The 16,201-nt window shown below is 44.4% G+C and overlaps 1 protein-coding gene across 3 annotated transcripts in view; it reads left to right on the top strand.

Annotated features, from left to right (window-relative positions):
• Positions 1–4,452: 4,452 nt before the first annotated feature.
• Positions 4,453–16,201, top strand: part of Gne (glucosamine (UDP-N-acetyl)-2-epimerase/N-acetylmannosamine kinase) — a 35,409-nt gene continuing 23,660 nt past the window's right edge. The window contains exon 1 of one of the 3 annotated variants that reach the window (XM_042698332.1): positions 4,453–4,796. In XM_042698332.1, the coding sequence (XP_042554266.1) occupies positions 4,746–4,796 (51 nt within the window). In that variant the 5' untranslated portion in view covers positions 4,453–4,745. Of the gene's footprint in view, positions 4,797–11,511; positions 11,612–12,211; positions 12,235–16,201 lie in introns of those variants that run through there. The other 2 variants (XM_042698350.1, XM_042698341.1) reach the window with 2 other exon arrangements.

Here is a 16,201-nt window from a genome sequence, read left to right as displayed (position 1 = left end):
GACATGGTGGTGCATGTGTAATCCCACTTACTCAGAAACCCAAGAGTTCAGCTCCAGCCTGGGCAGTATACTACCCAAACAAAGAAATAAAAATAGTATTCTATAATATCATATTAATTACATGATATGTAATATTGTGTTAATGAATAAAAATAGTGCTAGCAAAATAAGCTCCCTTCCCATAGCTTAGTACACATAACTTAGTACACATAGCTTAGTACACATAGCTTAGTACACATAGCTTTCTCCACAGCTTAGCATGCTCCCTTCCCAGGCAACACTAGGCCCATGTAGTAAAGGCAGTAATAATCAACTTCAATCCCCCTTTACCTTGGGATGGCACTTCTCTGGGGCAACTATCACCATATAAGGCAACAAGAGCCCCTTAGAGTGTCCTTCAGGTCTAGGTAGATGCAGAGCCCCTTATCTACTATTTGGACAGCAGCCATAAATCTTAGTCCACCACGATGAAGCCCCTGGCCCACATATCCATACCTAGCCCCTTCTAACTCCTCCTAAACCTCCTAGGTTATATGTCACCTCAGACAATAGCCTGTGCTTCTCACTTCTCCCTTGTGAGAAGGGGTCTTGCTGGCCCCTTTCCCGGCAATAAACCTTTCTTTGTTCTTTGTACCTGGATGTCTGCGTGGTTCTTTGGCAAAGTCTAATAATAGCTGAAAACTAACTGTGAGTGTTAAGAAAAACAAAGGAAATCTGAATAGAAAATTGTTAAATTAATCCTGGCTTTGGTGGCTCATGTCTATAAATCCTAACTACTTAGAGGCTGAGATCTAAGGTTCCTAATTCAAAGCCAGCCTGGGCAAGAAAGTTCATGAGAATCTTATCTCCAATTAACCAATTAAAAAAAAAGTGGAAATGGAGCTGTGGCTCAAGTGGTAGAACACTAGTCTTGAGTGAAAAGGCTAAGGGACAGCCCCCAGGCCCTGAAATCAAACTCTATTACTAGCACACACAAAAGAAAACTGCTTAAATTATCTTTTGGTTTAAAGCTATTTGATCATAGGAAAGAGTAATGAATGGTGCGGGGTGGGGTGGGGGAGGGCAGTGGTTGTAAAACCCCAGGGATCTCCTGCCAGCCCTGCTTCTCCTAAGACAAGGGTTCTTCTTACTAATGCCTGGCCTGCTTGGTCACCCTTTCATCTTCCTCTTGGTAAATACCCCTTCTCTTGTATATTTTCTTTTGTAAATTTAAGGACAGTTAGTGAAGATTCTATACAGAAAAGATTTGCTAGGGTAGGCCTTTATTTCCTCCTCTAGCTTACTGGCTCTGACCTCCATTTGTGCTCATTCTCTCTGTGTAGGCACAGTTATTTTAGATTCTTTTTCTTCTCTTTTTCTCCCACTGCTATAACTTGAGTCAAGGCCCTTGTGTAGTCAAGCAAGCACTGTCCCATTTGAACTGTGCACCGAGCCCTTTCACTTGTGTTTGGTTTTTGAGATCGCTCTATCTTTTTGCCTGGGCAGGACTTGAGCTCCTGGTTTTCCTTTTCCCCAACTGAGTAGCTGTGATTGCAGGTGTGCACCGCTATCTGAGCTAGTTTATATTCTCACAACCGTCCCGGTATAGACACGCTTCCTAGTCCTGTGCCTGATGTGTTCTGCAGCTGATTAAGGAATTTCTGTCCAGGTTTCCTGGAGTAGCTGTGGTGCATTCATCCAGCAGGCCCACCCAGTACTATAAGGGTACTGGGGTGCAGCTCTAGAAAAGCACTTGCTCCACTGCTGTGAGCCTGTTCACTGATGAGAGAGATGAGGGACATCCTGCAGCAGTCAGGGCCAGCTGGTTGTTTAAAACAGTCTCATCTGTGAGGACCTCCAGGTTGCCACAAACAACATTGGAGAGCAAGGCTGACCGGAAATAGCAGCAGGGATCAGTGTCCATCCATAAACACCCTAGGGTGTTCTCAGCCCTTTGTTTCTCCCTCCCCGCCCCCCCCCCCCCCCCCCTCAGCACTCCATAAGGAGCCTGGAGTCATTCCAACAGTTGTGGTGCCTCCAGAGCTTTTCCTTTCCTGAGATCCCAGCCATAGGCCTCAAGATAAATGGCTTTACTTCCACTTACCTAGCCCAGGTCTCCTTGTCCATATGGCTATGGACAGCCCTTCAGACCCCATGTGCCTATGTCTGACCAGCTGACTAAGTCAGCAGAAAGCAATGCTGTTGGTCTGGTCTGGTCAGTCTCCTTCTCTACGAATCTCATTGTTCTGCATCACTGAGTCAGGATCATGCTTCTTTCTGAACCCCTGGAGCTGTTTCCAAAGACTCCGAGCTTCACCCAAGGCCTCGTCACGAGCTGTGGTTCACATTCCTGTTTGGAGTTCGGAGTTCCGGGCTCTGAGAGGGAATAGAAATGAGCTCACACTGCTGCCTTCCTCTTGAGGGGAGGCAGCCCTGTGCTGGCTGCAGGCAGAAGATGACACAAGTAGGCTGATTGGAGACAGGAAGAATGCAAGGAGGCAGCCCAGTAGGCCAGGGGCCATGGCCTTGTGCTACCCTCAAGGAGGTGGGCAGGGGAGATGAGGCAGGCAGAGCCTGGGGAAGGAGAGGGCAAGGCCATCTGGTGCCAGAGCCAAGTGAGGGTCATCTATGACAGGCTTCAGAGGTGGATGAGAGTCGTGAGATATTGCTGTTGACTTTTAGGAGAGTAGTGGCACGTCACAGGGACTGGAGAAAGGAGTGCAGGCTGGCAAGTGAGGGCCTGCAGGAAGCCAGCGCTCACAACATTATGTTGTAAAAGGGAGGAAAAGGTGACTCAGACAGGGATCTGTAGCCTTATCTCTTTGAGAGAGCAAAGAGGGGACTGAAAATGTGAGGCAGTAAGTCACACTGGTGAGGGGCCACCGTGTCACTTGAAATAGGGGGTACCCACTCCAGGGAACTTAGTCAACAGGTGGCATCTTCAACTCCTATCTCCAAATCTTCATCTTGGGGTCTTACCATACTTGGTAAGTAATGTGGTGAAAGAAAGGAAATCTTTAGGCAATGCTAGCATGACTGACTTGCTCTGACCCTGCAGGCTCTGAGTCAATATACTGGTGTTGCTTCCTGGACACAGAACTTAGAGAGAAAGAGAAAATGCGTGTACAAGCATGCACACACATGCACATGACGGCCAAACCTAGGATCAGGATGAAGTCTTATTTTTGCTTTTGGTCACCTGTCAGCCGAAAGAGCAAGAACATGATGGTAGAACAAGGCCACTCTCTCCGACATTCCTGCCTTCATTGCATGGAGACAGAAGTAGAAGAAAGACTCCAACTCAAAAGCTGTTTTGGTACGCTCTGACTCATCTCCTTGGTAAATCCTTGTATGCCAGAACTTGTTCAGATGTCATTCTTTTCAGCCACAGGAGTACAAAGGCCTGGATTAATATGGGTGCTATAAAGCTTAGAACCAGGCAGTCCTGAGTTCCCAGCACTCAGGAGGCAGAGGCTAGCTGAGCTGCACAGCAAGTTATTTCTTGAAATGATTCCCACTTTAAACAATCTAAAGCATAGTGCTGGGATGTGGGCGAATGGTAGAGTGCCTGCCTGGCAAATGGGAGACCCTGAGTTCAAGATCCCTGTGCCATCAACAAGTTAAATAAAACATACTTAATAATTTGATTTTCTATAGCAGGTCCATGATAAATTATTTGGGAGAATCAATATTTTTCCCCCATAAGGAATATAGAATGTCTGTATAAATAAAAGATCTCAATAAATTGAGATCTCAAGTCTTCTAGTAAAGTTTGATATCATGTTCTTTATAAAATAAGTTACCATTTTAAGTTAGGTTAATTCTTAGATACACTATTTTGTGTGTGTGCTTCTATGAATTTAGATTTTTGCGTTAAAAAAATCATTATTATTATTATTATTATTTTGCCGGTTGTGGGGCTTGAACTCTGGGCCTGGGAGCTGTCTCTCAGCTCTTCAGCTCAAGGCAAGTGCTCTACCACTTGAGGCAGAGCGACACTTTGGGCTTTCGGGTGGTTTACTGGAGATAAGAGTCTAATGGACTTTCCTTCCCCCAGCTGGCTTTGAACCGCGATCCTCAGATCTCAGTCTCCTAAGTAGCTAGGATTATAGGTGCGAGCCACCAGCGCCTGGCTTGTGTTAAAAAAATTATTACTGACAATTTTGTAGCTAGTCACTCTGGTAAATATTCATTAATTATAATATGTGTTTAGTGTCTTGGGATTATCTGGACAACCATGTAATCTATAGTAATACGTTTGTTGCATGGAAACAAAAGTTTCTAAATGTCTGGAAGCTTGTGTTTATTGAAGAATCCTTAAAAAAAAATCAAATAAACAACCACAACAAAAAACCTCTTCCCCATGTAGTCTCTTTATTCCTTTGCATGTCAAATGTTTTGAAGGTTCCTGAGTGTAAAACAATGTGAAAAAGATGACTAAGATGATGATTAAAAATGTTGAGCTTTCTATTCAGAAACTCAGGAGAAAATCTTTCTAGGGGAAATGTAAACTCACTGGGTAGAATAATGTATCAAAACTGGGAAGTAACATTCAGTTGCCAATTGTTCTCAACTTTCAAGCCACTGTCCAGGAATACAGGAAGAATTCAGAGCCACCTCCCCCTTTTTTTTTCTTTCTTTTCAAGGAGGCGGAGCTAAAGATTTAGTCTGGAATTCAGATGCTCATTAATGACTTGCTCTGTGGCAGCTAGACCAAGAGAATAGCAGTGGCTCTGCTACGCAAGGCACAAAGCTCGTGCTACGGAATGGAAACCACTGCCTGTCCCTTCAGGGAGTCCAGTTCTCTAGGACCTCATGTAAGTAATGGGGCCATTCCATGATGCTTTAATCCAGCACTGCTGTCAAGGGGAGAGAAAAGCTTTGGCTTTAACCCTTTTGCATCCATGACTCTTTTCACTGCTAACTCAGGCTAGTCATTTTGTCGTTGCTATTTGGTTAATTACTGTGCTGAAACCCCCTGGTCTCCTTGCATTTCCAAGCTGGTAGAGGAAGACAAACTCTTTTTTTCAAATTCTGGGTGCTTGTATCAGATACAGGGTTTTTTTCAGGGGTTGCTTTTACTTTATTGAGTTCTCTCCCTCATAAATACAGTTTATTTCCAATGTGTGCTATAATTGTATTCATTTTCCCTTTCCTTTTGCAACATGGCATAGAAAAGCTGCCTTGTTCAGTTTTCTTCTCCTCAGCTATTTACCTGACCAAATGAAGCCAAAATAGAAGGAAATTATTACTATGGTTAATTTTCATGTTTATCTCTATATGTAAATGACCAACTTCATTGCTACATAAATGGTTCTCACAGAATGTCATTTTATTTGTTGTTGTTATTGTTGTTGTTTTTGGGTCCGGTCGTGGGGCCTGAACTCTGGGCCTGGGCGCTGTCCCTCAGCTCTTCAGCTCAAGGCTAGCACTCTACCACGTGAGCCACAGTGCCACTTAGGGTTTTTTTTTTTTTTCTTTTTGCTTATGTGGTGCTGAGGAATCGAACCCAGGGCCTCAGGCATGCAAGGCAAGCGCTCTACCACTGAGCCACCTTCCCAGCCCCAGAATGTCATTTTAGAAGGAAGTTTAACCTAATTATTTATTGAGGCATACGGGCAGCTAGATGTTTTAGGACATCACCACATGTACCCTGTAGATACACTCTATCCCGCAAGGAGGGAATGGAGACTCACAGTAGTTTTTCTGAGGCATGGAAATAACTTGATAAAAACAGTCTTTTAAAGAAGTTCATCAGGTAGCTGTGTGCAGGGAAGATTAGGAGAAGCAGGGAATCTGGGCCAGAAGGGCAAGTGAATGCTCAGTAATCAGTGATGTCAAATCTTTTTGAGCTATTATAACGTCACGACAGATTTTTATCAGTTAAATTCTTTCCATTACACAATATGCATTGATTATAGGATAACCTTTGGTTTTCATTATGGAAAAACCAGGCACTTCAGAAGTAAGGAAATAAAAAGATGAAGAACTGAATTAGAATAGGAGGAATAGGAAGGGAAGAGCACATTCTGGAAATATTTTGAGGAATCTGAAAGATCAAATGTTATAATTTAGAGAGTGAAGAATATGACTTACTGATTTTGAGTTTGGATAAAAATGACAAGTTTGTGCGATTAAAAAAAATAAGGCCTGGGACTGGTGGTTCATGTCTGATGCCTGTAATCCTAACTACTCAGGAAGCTGAGACCTGAGTATCACAGTTCAAAACTAGCTCGGGGGAGAAAAGTTTATGAAACTTTTATCTCCAATTAAATACCACAAAAAGCCAGAAGTGGAGGTGTGGCTCAACCAGTAGAGTGCTAGCCAAAAGTTCAATAACAGTGCCCAGGTCCTGAGTTCAAGCCCCAGGACCAGCACTGAAAAAAATAATAGGGTGGGTACCAGTGGCTCTCACCTGAAATACTGGCTACTCAGAAGGCTGGGATCTGGAGGATCTCTATATGAAGCTAGTCAGTGCACAAAAGTCCATAAGACTCCATCTCCAAAAGTAACCAGCAAAAAGCTAGGCTGAAAATATGGTAGAGTTCCAGCTGAGCAAGCAAGCTGAGCAAAATATTAGGACTTGAGTTGAGGGAGTATCTAGCAGGAATCAAAGGTAGGAACTGAGAGCTGAAAGGAAAGGTCAGAGTAGAGTATGTATCCAAGGAATTATTTATATAGAGGTCAACATGAAAGGTCTAAGGAATGAAATTCAAGGGCTGGGGGCAAGGCTCAAATGGTAAAGCACTTGCCTATCAAGCATAAGCTCTGAGTTCAAACCCTAGTACTGTCCAAAATAATAAAATGAGCTCCTGTAACTGGAGTTCATAGAGGACGAAGAAATAAAATCATGAGAGCGCCTATATTCTGGGACAGGGTGAAGCACAGGAAAGAAAAACAGATGATCTGAAAGGTGGAATTAGATTCATTGAAAAGTAGGGGCATGAAAGACATCAGAACAGAGAACCTTTAGGTTCATGCTTAGGCTTACAGATCCATATTTGGATGGGTCGTTAAGCCTTCATGAAAGATTTTCCATTTCAGATGGGTTCTTACTGTGTTGCCCAGGTGGATCTCAAACCCTTGGGCTCTAGAGGTCCTCAGCTTCTCAAGTGCTAGAACTATAGTTATATACCACTGTGCCCAGTGTTAGGCAGGTATTTAAAGCCCACTTTAACCACCAAGCGTGGTAGTACAAACCTGTAACCTCTGTACTAGGAGCTGAGGCAGGTGGATCTCAAGTACTATGCCAGCCTTGGAGATATAGACAACACCCCTGTCTTTGTGAATGTATGTATGTATGTAGGTGCCCTTTACTGGGCATTGAACTCAGGGCCTAGGCACTGTCCCTTAGCTTTTTTTTTTTTAATCAAAGCTAGTGCCCTGCCACTTGACCCATAGCTCCAATTCCAGCTTTTTGGTGGTTAATTGCAGTTAAGAGTCTCACAGACTTCCCTGCCCATGCTGGCTTCAAACTGCAATCCTCAAATCTCAGCTTTTGGGGCTGGGAAGGTGGCTCAGTGGTAGAGTGCTTGCCTTGCATGCATGAGGCCCTGGGTTTTGTCCTCAACACCACATAAGCAGAAATAGCCCGAAGTGGCGCTGTGGCTCAAGTGGTAGAGCACTAGCCTTGAGCTGAAGAGCTGAGGGACAGCGCCCAGGCCCAGAGTTCAGGCCCCACAACCAACAACAACAACAAAATCTCAGCTTTCTAAATAGCTAGGTGTGAACCTCTGGTACTAGGAAATCCCATTTTTTGTTTGTTTGTTTTTATTTTAAGCCCACTTGAATACTCCTGAGGAATGTTTAAATGAGACCCTTCCTTCATCCTTAGCTGCACGCTAACTACCAAAGAGGAACTATTTTTCAGCTCCCAGAGTTATTTCCTTAGCTTATGCTGGCAAATCATAAAATTTTGCCAAAGGCATATTGCATATTGATTTAACTAGATCCTTGAAAGTCCAAAAGAACATAACTCTTTTTTTTTTTGTCAGTCATGGGGCTTGAACTCTGGTTCTGGGTGCTGGCCCTCACCTCTTCAGTTTAAGGCAAAAGCTCTACCACTTGAGCCACAGCACCACTTCTGGTTTTCTGAGTGGTTTGTTGGAGATAAAAGTCTCATGGACTTTCCTGCCTGGGACGGCTTTGAATGGTGATCCTCAGATCTCAGCCTCCGGAGTAGCTAGGATTATAGGCATGAGCCACCAGTGCCTGGCTCCTACATAACTTTTAATGAATGTTTTAGAACATAATTGTGTTGATCCAACTTTTTAAAAAAGAATCATAATTAAAGGCAAATGAGATTTTGATATTGTCCCAGTCTTTTTAGAATAGCTGTGTCAATGAAACTTTCTCAACTTCTATTGGTCAAGAAGTGACTATGCACTCTCTGGTTTACAAGTTCCTAGTAACCAGACAATAAACTATAGACTATAAAGAAAAATACCTTTAAAAATCCCAGTAAAGAGAATTCTCACAAACCCACACACTGTGATTACATGTATTTATATCTCTCTGTCGTGGCTGGGAAAGCTAGCTTAGAGTTGCCTTACTACCACACACACTATAAAAGGCCACCTGACTGGCAGGAGAAACTGACTGGTAATTAATGGTTAAACTGTCTTGAAATGTGAATTTCAAATATGAAGGCTTCCATTTATGAGTCTCTTTATCAGTACATTTCTGAACCTACTGTTTTTTAGTTTTAGTTTTTATTTTTTGGTTATTTGTGTGTGTGTGTGTGTGGGGGGGGGGGGTTGTGGGGCTTGAACTCTGGGCTTGAGTGCTGTCCCTGTGCTCTTCAGCTCAAGGCAAGCGCTCTACTTCTTGAGCCACAGCGCCACTCAGTTTTCTAGTGGTTTATTGGAGATAAGAGTCTCATGGCCTTTCCTGCCCGGGCTGGCTTTGAACCATGATCCCGAGATTTCAGCCTCCTGAGTAGCTAGGATTACAGGCATGAGCCACTGGAGCCTGGCTGAGCCCATGCTTAATCTCATGCTTTTGTAAATCTCAAATTGACACACATAGTTTAGGGAATTATTTTTAGACAAGGTAGTTGAAAAATTATCTTTAAGTAGTTCTACAAAGGGATTTCAATTCAATGTGTCAGTTTATAAGTACAATATATCTTTGCTGTCTCTGTGTGTGTGTGTGTGTGTGTGTGTGTGTGTGTGTGTGTGTGGCGCACACCAGTCCTAGGTCTTGTACTCAGGGCCTGGGCACTGTGCCTGAGCTTTTGTGCTCAAGGCTAGTGTTCTACCACTTAATCCACAGCTCCACTTCTGGCTTTTTTGGGGGTGGTTCACCAGAGATAATCTCACAGACTTTCCTGCGTGGGCTGGCTTCAAACGACAGTTCTCTGATCTCAACCTCTCGAGAAGCTAGGCTTACAAGTGTGAACCACTGTGCCAGGCTTTGTATCTTGATCAATATTACCTATTCCAGCCATCCCAACCTTTACCTATAGCCCTTCAATGTGACCAGGGTCCATTTTCACATATATACATTTGATATAAATGATTACATATAAACCTAATTATCATTCCCTCAAAACATGCTCAAAACACCTTTAATCTTAAATGTTTTTCATAGGGAAAAAGAACTACTTTCCTTATGAAGTATATTCATAAGGCTAATCAGTGCCAAAAGATAAATTTTTTGTTCAGGAGAGGTTATAAACAATCTGGCTTATGTGGTGGTAACTGCTTTCTAAGGTGTGCTTTACTTCCACACCCTGACCATTAAAAGTATTGTGGTTGAAGTACAGAGTACTTTGAAGGAATAGCTTTAAAAAAGATTAAACTGAATTATCCAGCTTAAAACAGTAATTGATTGCTCAGGATTTTTTCCCCTGCTGAATGATAGAACCTGCAAGCCATCCTTGATTCCTTCCTTTTCTGTCGTCTCCTGCTATCTAACTCATGATTAAGTTTCATTAATCAAATCAGTCATGTATCCATCCACTTCAGTTGACTTTCATTGCCAATTCTTGCTTCTCAATCTACTGTATTCTCCACTTAACAGCCAAAATGATATTTAAAAAAGAAATCTGCTGTCTATTGAAAATGGACTATTCTCATTATTTAAAAATCCTGGAGTAAGGGCTGGATACAGGGGCTAGTCATCCTAGCTACTGCCAGAAATTAGGAGCTCATAGTTCAAGGCCAGCCAGGGTATAAAAGCAAGACCCTTCCATTTCAGTCAATAAGCTGGGAATGGTGGTGCTTTTCTGTATTTGTAGCTGTTTAGAAACCTCTATGTAAGATCCAGGTCCTGGACTAGATCCAAAAGCCTGAAACCCTATTCGAAAAATAACTAAAGTAAAAAAGGACTGAGAGTGGTGGCTCAAGTGGTAGTGCACCTGCCTAGAAAACCTGAGGCCTTAAGTTTAAAGACAAATTACTATGCCCTCAAAACACACATGCACACAAACCTGGAATGAGTTAAGAGGCCTTGTTTCAAACACTGACATTACCACGTTTATGAGACCTTGAAATTAGCTTTATAGCAATAACTCTCAACGAGCTGTTAGACTGTATAGTTTTACTGGTGATAATTATTTTTCCTGGAGGTGTGCCCCACCCACTTACTATCAGTTTTTTATTTTTTGTGGGTTGTGGGGCTTGAACTCAGGCCCTGGACACTGTCCCTGAGCTTTTTTGCTCAAAGCTAGCACTCTACCACTTTGAGCCACAGTACTACTTCCAGTTTTCTGGTGGTTAATTGGAATCTCATCCATTTTCTTGCCCCAGCTGGCTTTGAACCACCATCCTAAGATCTCAACCTCCTGAATAGCTCCGAGTGAGCCACCAGTGCCTGGCTCCAATAATTTCTTAATAGCTGTAAAAAAAATTCTTAGCATTCTGTGTCATCCACACATCCAAAGTTTCTCATTAGTGGTAAGCTAGTAATTTGATAAAGGAAATATTAAAATTCTTCATTGGTAACAGATCTGTAATGGTCATCAGATCCTTAATGGTCGGTCTGTCTCGCCTTCTTGACCGCTGGCCCTCGGCCATCAGCGGACGTGGCAAAGAGTGAGCGGCAAGGCTTCCCTCTGGGGACAGCTCGGGGATGCACGTTTTCCTGGCAGCTGGTCTACGGAATGAATGAGGGAAAGCAAAGTGCCTTGGGTACAAGGCCATAACAGCTGTCTCGTAGGATGACCCGGGTTTCAGAGCATGCGTGGCTGGCTGAGAGCTGCTGGGCTCTGGGGTCTGGGAGCTGGCCAGGTCCACGCTGAACTAGCACCTCCACGACAACGGAAGACTCCTAAGCAGACACTGACCAGGCAGGCGGCTTCCTTTTTAAAGAGCCACCGGGGAGGGGGGCGGGGCTCGGAGGACAGACCAATCACAGAAAGTCTCGCCGGTGTCGTCAGACGCGTTGGCTGATTCGAGCTTGGGGGGGCGGGCCTGCGAGGAGCAGGGGCTGGAGGGTGCCAGGGTCGAGCGACGAGTCATCGAGCGGCCGGTGTGCCGGGCTTGCGGAAGGCGCGGGGGCGGGTCTGCCCCCTCCCGCCCCCTCCCGCCCCCGCTGGCTTCCAGTGCCAGGTTTGGCTCCTGCTCAGCAGAGCGCGGCGGCGGCGGCGGCGGCGGCAGCTGCGCCGGAGGAATCCTCGGATCCACATCTGGTGAGAGACGTGCGAGAAGTGACAGGCGGGGACCCGGGCGAGCATCCTGCCAGACCCCGCGGTGGCCTCCGCCTCCCTGCCGCGGCCGCGCAGCTTTGCTGGGCAGCGCGCCGGTGCGCCGGCGGGCACCCCGGGCCCGGGCCTCGCCCGCGGCCTCGGCGGCCCCGGGTGCACTCGGGGTGAACGGGGACGCGGCCTGCCGAGAGAGGCCTGGCTTGACTCTACCCCCGCCGGCCGTGTTATCCCGCCGGGGAAGACTGACAGGAGGGTTCCCGCTCCCCGGGCGCGAGAGAGGCTGGGCAGCTACCAGGCTCACCGCTGCCGGAGGCGGAAAGATGGCCCGGAAGGCCCCGCCCAACCTGCAGTCTACCTCGAGCCTCAGCTTCCTGGCAAGTTTGATGGGCCCGAGCACACTTGTAAAATTGCTGGAGCACAGGGAAATGTACTGTAATTGTCTGGTAGGAGGGATGGGGGTGCAGATCACTGCTTAGCCCCACCATAGGAGGCCGAGGAGAGGCCAAACTGAATTATAGCTTGGGGGAAAAACAAAGTTCTGAGTTACCGAGCACGATACAGTCCTTCCCTTCTTATTGCCGATCGTCTCCGTCCCTCTGCTTTGAAGGGTGAGGCATCACGTTCTCTGCCAGGAGGGTTTGCGTTCGCGAGTGCTTTTAGAAGAAACACAAAACAAACTGGGGGTGGGCAGTGTCCTGAGAGCCGAAGGATCTGGGTTTGAATCTTGGTTCTGCCAAGGAACAAGGAAAAGTTATTTTCTCTGTGTCTCAGTGCCCCTGGTCTGGTTGGTTAGTTGATTGATGACTGGGTCTTACTATGTATTCCAAGTTGGCCTCGAACTGTTGATCCTCCTGCCTCGGCCTTCTCCATGCTGGGATTACAGTCGCATATCACTGTGCCCATCTCTCGGTGACCCTGTCTATAAAATGGAGCAAAGGAAAACTGTGAGAATGAAAATTATTAATGCTTGTAAAGGTATTAGCAATGTGTGCTGACGAAAGTGCTTAACAGCTGTTTTTCGGTTACCGTTGTTTTCTTGGTTCAATCTGCTTGAACCAAGTTGCCTACCTAAAAGCAATTCACTTCTTAAAAAACTCTTTTTAGTGGAGTGGGACAGTTTTCTTTTTCTAGAAAAAGTTGACCACCTTTGACAGTATTTATAATGGACAATCTTGTGTTGAAAGTGATCATTAGCAATTGAGGATAAAGAGTTCCAGGCCAGTCTGGACCACATGGCAAGCCTTGTTTTTTTTAAAAAAAAATTTCGCAGTTCTTAGAGACTGCCAGAGTTAAAGTTGAATGTGTACTTTTTTTTCTTTCTGGAAACAAACTGTCTTTATGTATCTAAGTATCAGTGGCTCTAGTTAAAAGTATGAAACTGAAGAATGAAATAAATGCATTGTACTTATAAACTGATTTGTTGACTTGAAACCCTTTTATACAATTAATAATAATTTAAGAAGGGATGAAATGGATATAAAATTCAGCTTTAGACTCAGGGGAACTGTGGACAACCACACCCTGTTCAGTTGTGCTTATTTAAAAGGTTTATTTAGCTGGGGGGCTGGTAGAACCCCTGTAATCCTAGCTACTCTGGAGGCTGAGATCTGAGGATCGTGATTCAACTCCAGTCCCAGCAGGAAAGTCCTTGAGATTCTTATCTCCAATTAATCACTAGAAAAAGTGGTACTTTGGCTCAAAGTGGTAGAGTGCTAGCCTTGAGCAAAAGAACTCAGAGACAGTGCCCAGGCCTGAGTTCAAGCCCCATGACCAACCCCCCGGTTTCCCCCAAAAAAGATTTATTGGGTGGTATTGGGGGTTGAGTTCAGGGCCTTCTCCTTGCTAAGCATTTGAGCAGCATTACCAACCCTTTTTGTTTTTGTCATTTCTCTGATAGGATGTTGTGTCATTGCCTGGAATAAGCCTGAGATCTTGAAGTTCCTTTATAGCAGGAGTGATAGCATGGACCATCATATCCAGTGGAGGTTTGGGGGGGAGTCTCACTAACTTTTTTTTTCAGTATGGCCTCTGACCACAGACCTCTTCTGCTTCTCTATTGCTGTGATTGCAGGCATGAGGGACTTTGCCCAGCTTTTGATTTCTTGTTTTCAATAATGAAATATTTATCCTGAAAAGGACAGTTAGCACATAACTACTAACCATCAAGAACTAATATATATTAACATATTGTCATATTTTTTCTGATCTTAATTTATGGTATAATTTTTGAAAAATAAATGCTTAGCTGGACATGGTGACTCATGACTATAATCCAAGCTGTGATTGGGAAGCTATGATCAAGGTTCATGGCCAGGCAGGGAAAAAGTTGGCAAGATCCCATCTCAATAGGACAAGCACAGTGGCTTATTATACTTGTCATTCCAGCAATCAGGAAGACCTTAGGTAAGAAGATTGTGGTCTGAGGCCATTCCCAGGTAAAAATGTAAAATTCTACCTAAAAAATAACTAAAGCAAAAAAGTGGCTCAGGGATGGCTCAGGTGGAAACATCTGCTTAGCAACCAGAAGGCCCTAAGTTCAAACACCAGTGCTGCCAAACAAAAGTGAAATAAGTTAGATTCAAACTATTTTTTAAACACTTCCTTTATAAAGGTATTTTGTTGTTGTTGTTTGTTTGTTTTTTGACAGCTGTGGTGCTTGAACTCTGGGCATAGGCGTTGTCCTTGAGCTCTTCAGCTCAAGGCTAGCTCTCTACCACTTGAGCCACAGCACCACTTCTGGTTTTCTGGTGGTTAATTGGAAATAAGAGTCTCATAGACATTCCTGACCAGACTGGCTTTGAACCTTGATCCTCAGATCTCAGCCTCCTGAGTAGCTAGGGTTATAGGAGAGAACCACTGGTGCCTGGCTGACATCTTTGGGGTGGGAAGGTGCTTCAGTGGTAAAGTATTTGCCTTGTATGCATGAGGCCCTGGGTTTAATTCCTCAGCACCACATAAACGGAAGAAGCCGGAAGTGGTGCTGTGGTTCAAGTAGTAAAGCATTACCCTTGAGCTGAAGAGCTGAGGGACAGCACCCAGGCCCAGAGTTCAGGCCCCACCACTGACCAAAAAAAAAAAAAAAGCCATCTTTTTTCATAGATTATTTCTATGGCTGGCTCTTTCAATTTAGGTAGAATAATAGTTCGGTACTCTGGTAAACACTAGGCACTGCCAAGTGGAAAGTTTACTGTTCTTTGTAAAGTAAATAGAAAGTGACGAGATCTGTACCATTTGCTTTGTCCAGAAAGTTAAATATCACCAATTGATTCAGCCCAGATTCAATCCCCAATTTGAACTGTAAGCATTTTGGTTTGCTATACTTCCGCACAGAGGAAAGTAATTATAGACAGGGGAGACAGGTTTTTGTTTCTGTTTTTTAAAGGTTAGGTCCAGATCAGTAGGTGTTTTTATTGATTGATTGATTGCATATGTGTGTTGTGGGGTTTGTTTTTTTGTTTGTTTGTTTTGGTGCTGGTCCTGTACTTGAACTCAGGGCCTGAGCACTGTCCCTGAGCTTTTGTGCTCAAGGCTAGTGCTCTACCACTTGAGCCACAGCTCTACTTCTAGCTGTTTGCTGGTTAATTGGAGAGTCTTAATAGATTTTCCTGCACTGGCTGGCTTCAAACCACAATTCTTAGGTCTTAGCCTCCTAAATAGCTAGGATTTGAAGCATGATCTACTGTACCAGCTCATATCAGTAATTTGGGATTGTGTAGAAAAACATTGAAGGCATATTTTGGAAGAATACTTTTGTCTCCTTGGTATTGCTTTGCTTTGCTGAGTATTACCTGGTAGAATGTTCATTTGCTAGGGATTGTAAATTCAGAATGGGCCTAATCATGGGGCAGTTTATGTGGTCACAGGATTCTACTCTTAAAAAGATGAGGAGAAAAATTACACACAGCAGAGAGGTAACAATGGAATTTCCAGAATGTTTCAAAGGACAACCCTCCTGTACCCACGTCCCTACCCAAGTTCTCAGGATCCCTAGTTATACATTCTAAATACTGATGTACTCCCTGAAACCATAGCAACGTGATCAGAGCCCCTGAGGCCAAATAAAACAGATCTCCCTCCCTCCTGCTTTCCTTTCTTCTCTTTCTGTGCCTCTCCCTCCTTCTCAGGACCTGGCCATTTAAGCTACTCAGGCTGCTCCAAACTCACCATCCTTTAGTCTCTAAAGTGCTAGAATTACAGATATATACCACCAGATCTGGCTTGTAGAGAAGTTTAAAATATTCTATAGAACCAACCTCTTTCTCTTCCCTCTTTCTGCTCTCTCCTCCCTCTCTCCTGTCTTCTCTCTCTCCTCCCGGTCTTCTCTTTCTGTCACGTTGGCTTGAACTCAGGGCCTGGTTGTGGTCCCTGAGCTCTTTAGCTCAAGGCTAGTGCTCTACCACTTTGAGCCACAGCTCTATTTCTGGTTTGTTGGTGGTTAATTGGAGATAAGAACCTCACAGACTTTCCTGCCTGGGTTGGGTTTGAACCGTGGTCCTCAGATCTCAGCCTCCTGACTAGCTAGGATTACAGGCATGAGCCACCAGTACCTGGCTATAAAACCAATCTCTTTTATCC

Source organism: Dipodomys spectabilis, unplaced genomic scaffold, assembly GCF_019054845.1.
Source record: "Dipodomys spectabilis isolate Male_0828 unplaced genomic scaffold, ASM1905484v1 ptg000006l, whole genome shotgun sequence".
In the NCBI taxonomy this organism is placed as follows: domain Eukaryota; kingdom Metazoa; phylum Chordata; class Mammalia; order Rodentia; family Heteromyidae; genus Dipodomys; species Dipodomys spectabilis.
Note: the sequence above shows the minus strand (reverse complement) of the source record. Positions and strands in the feature narration are given on the sequence as shown.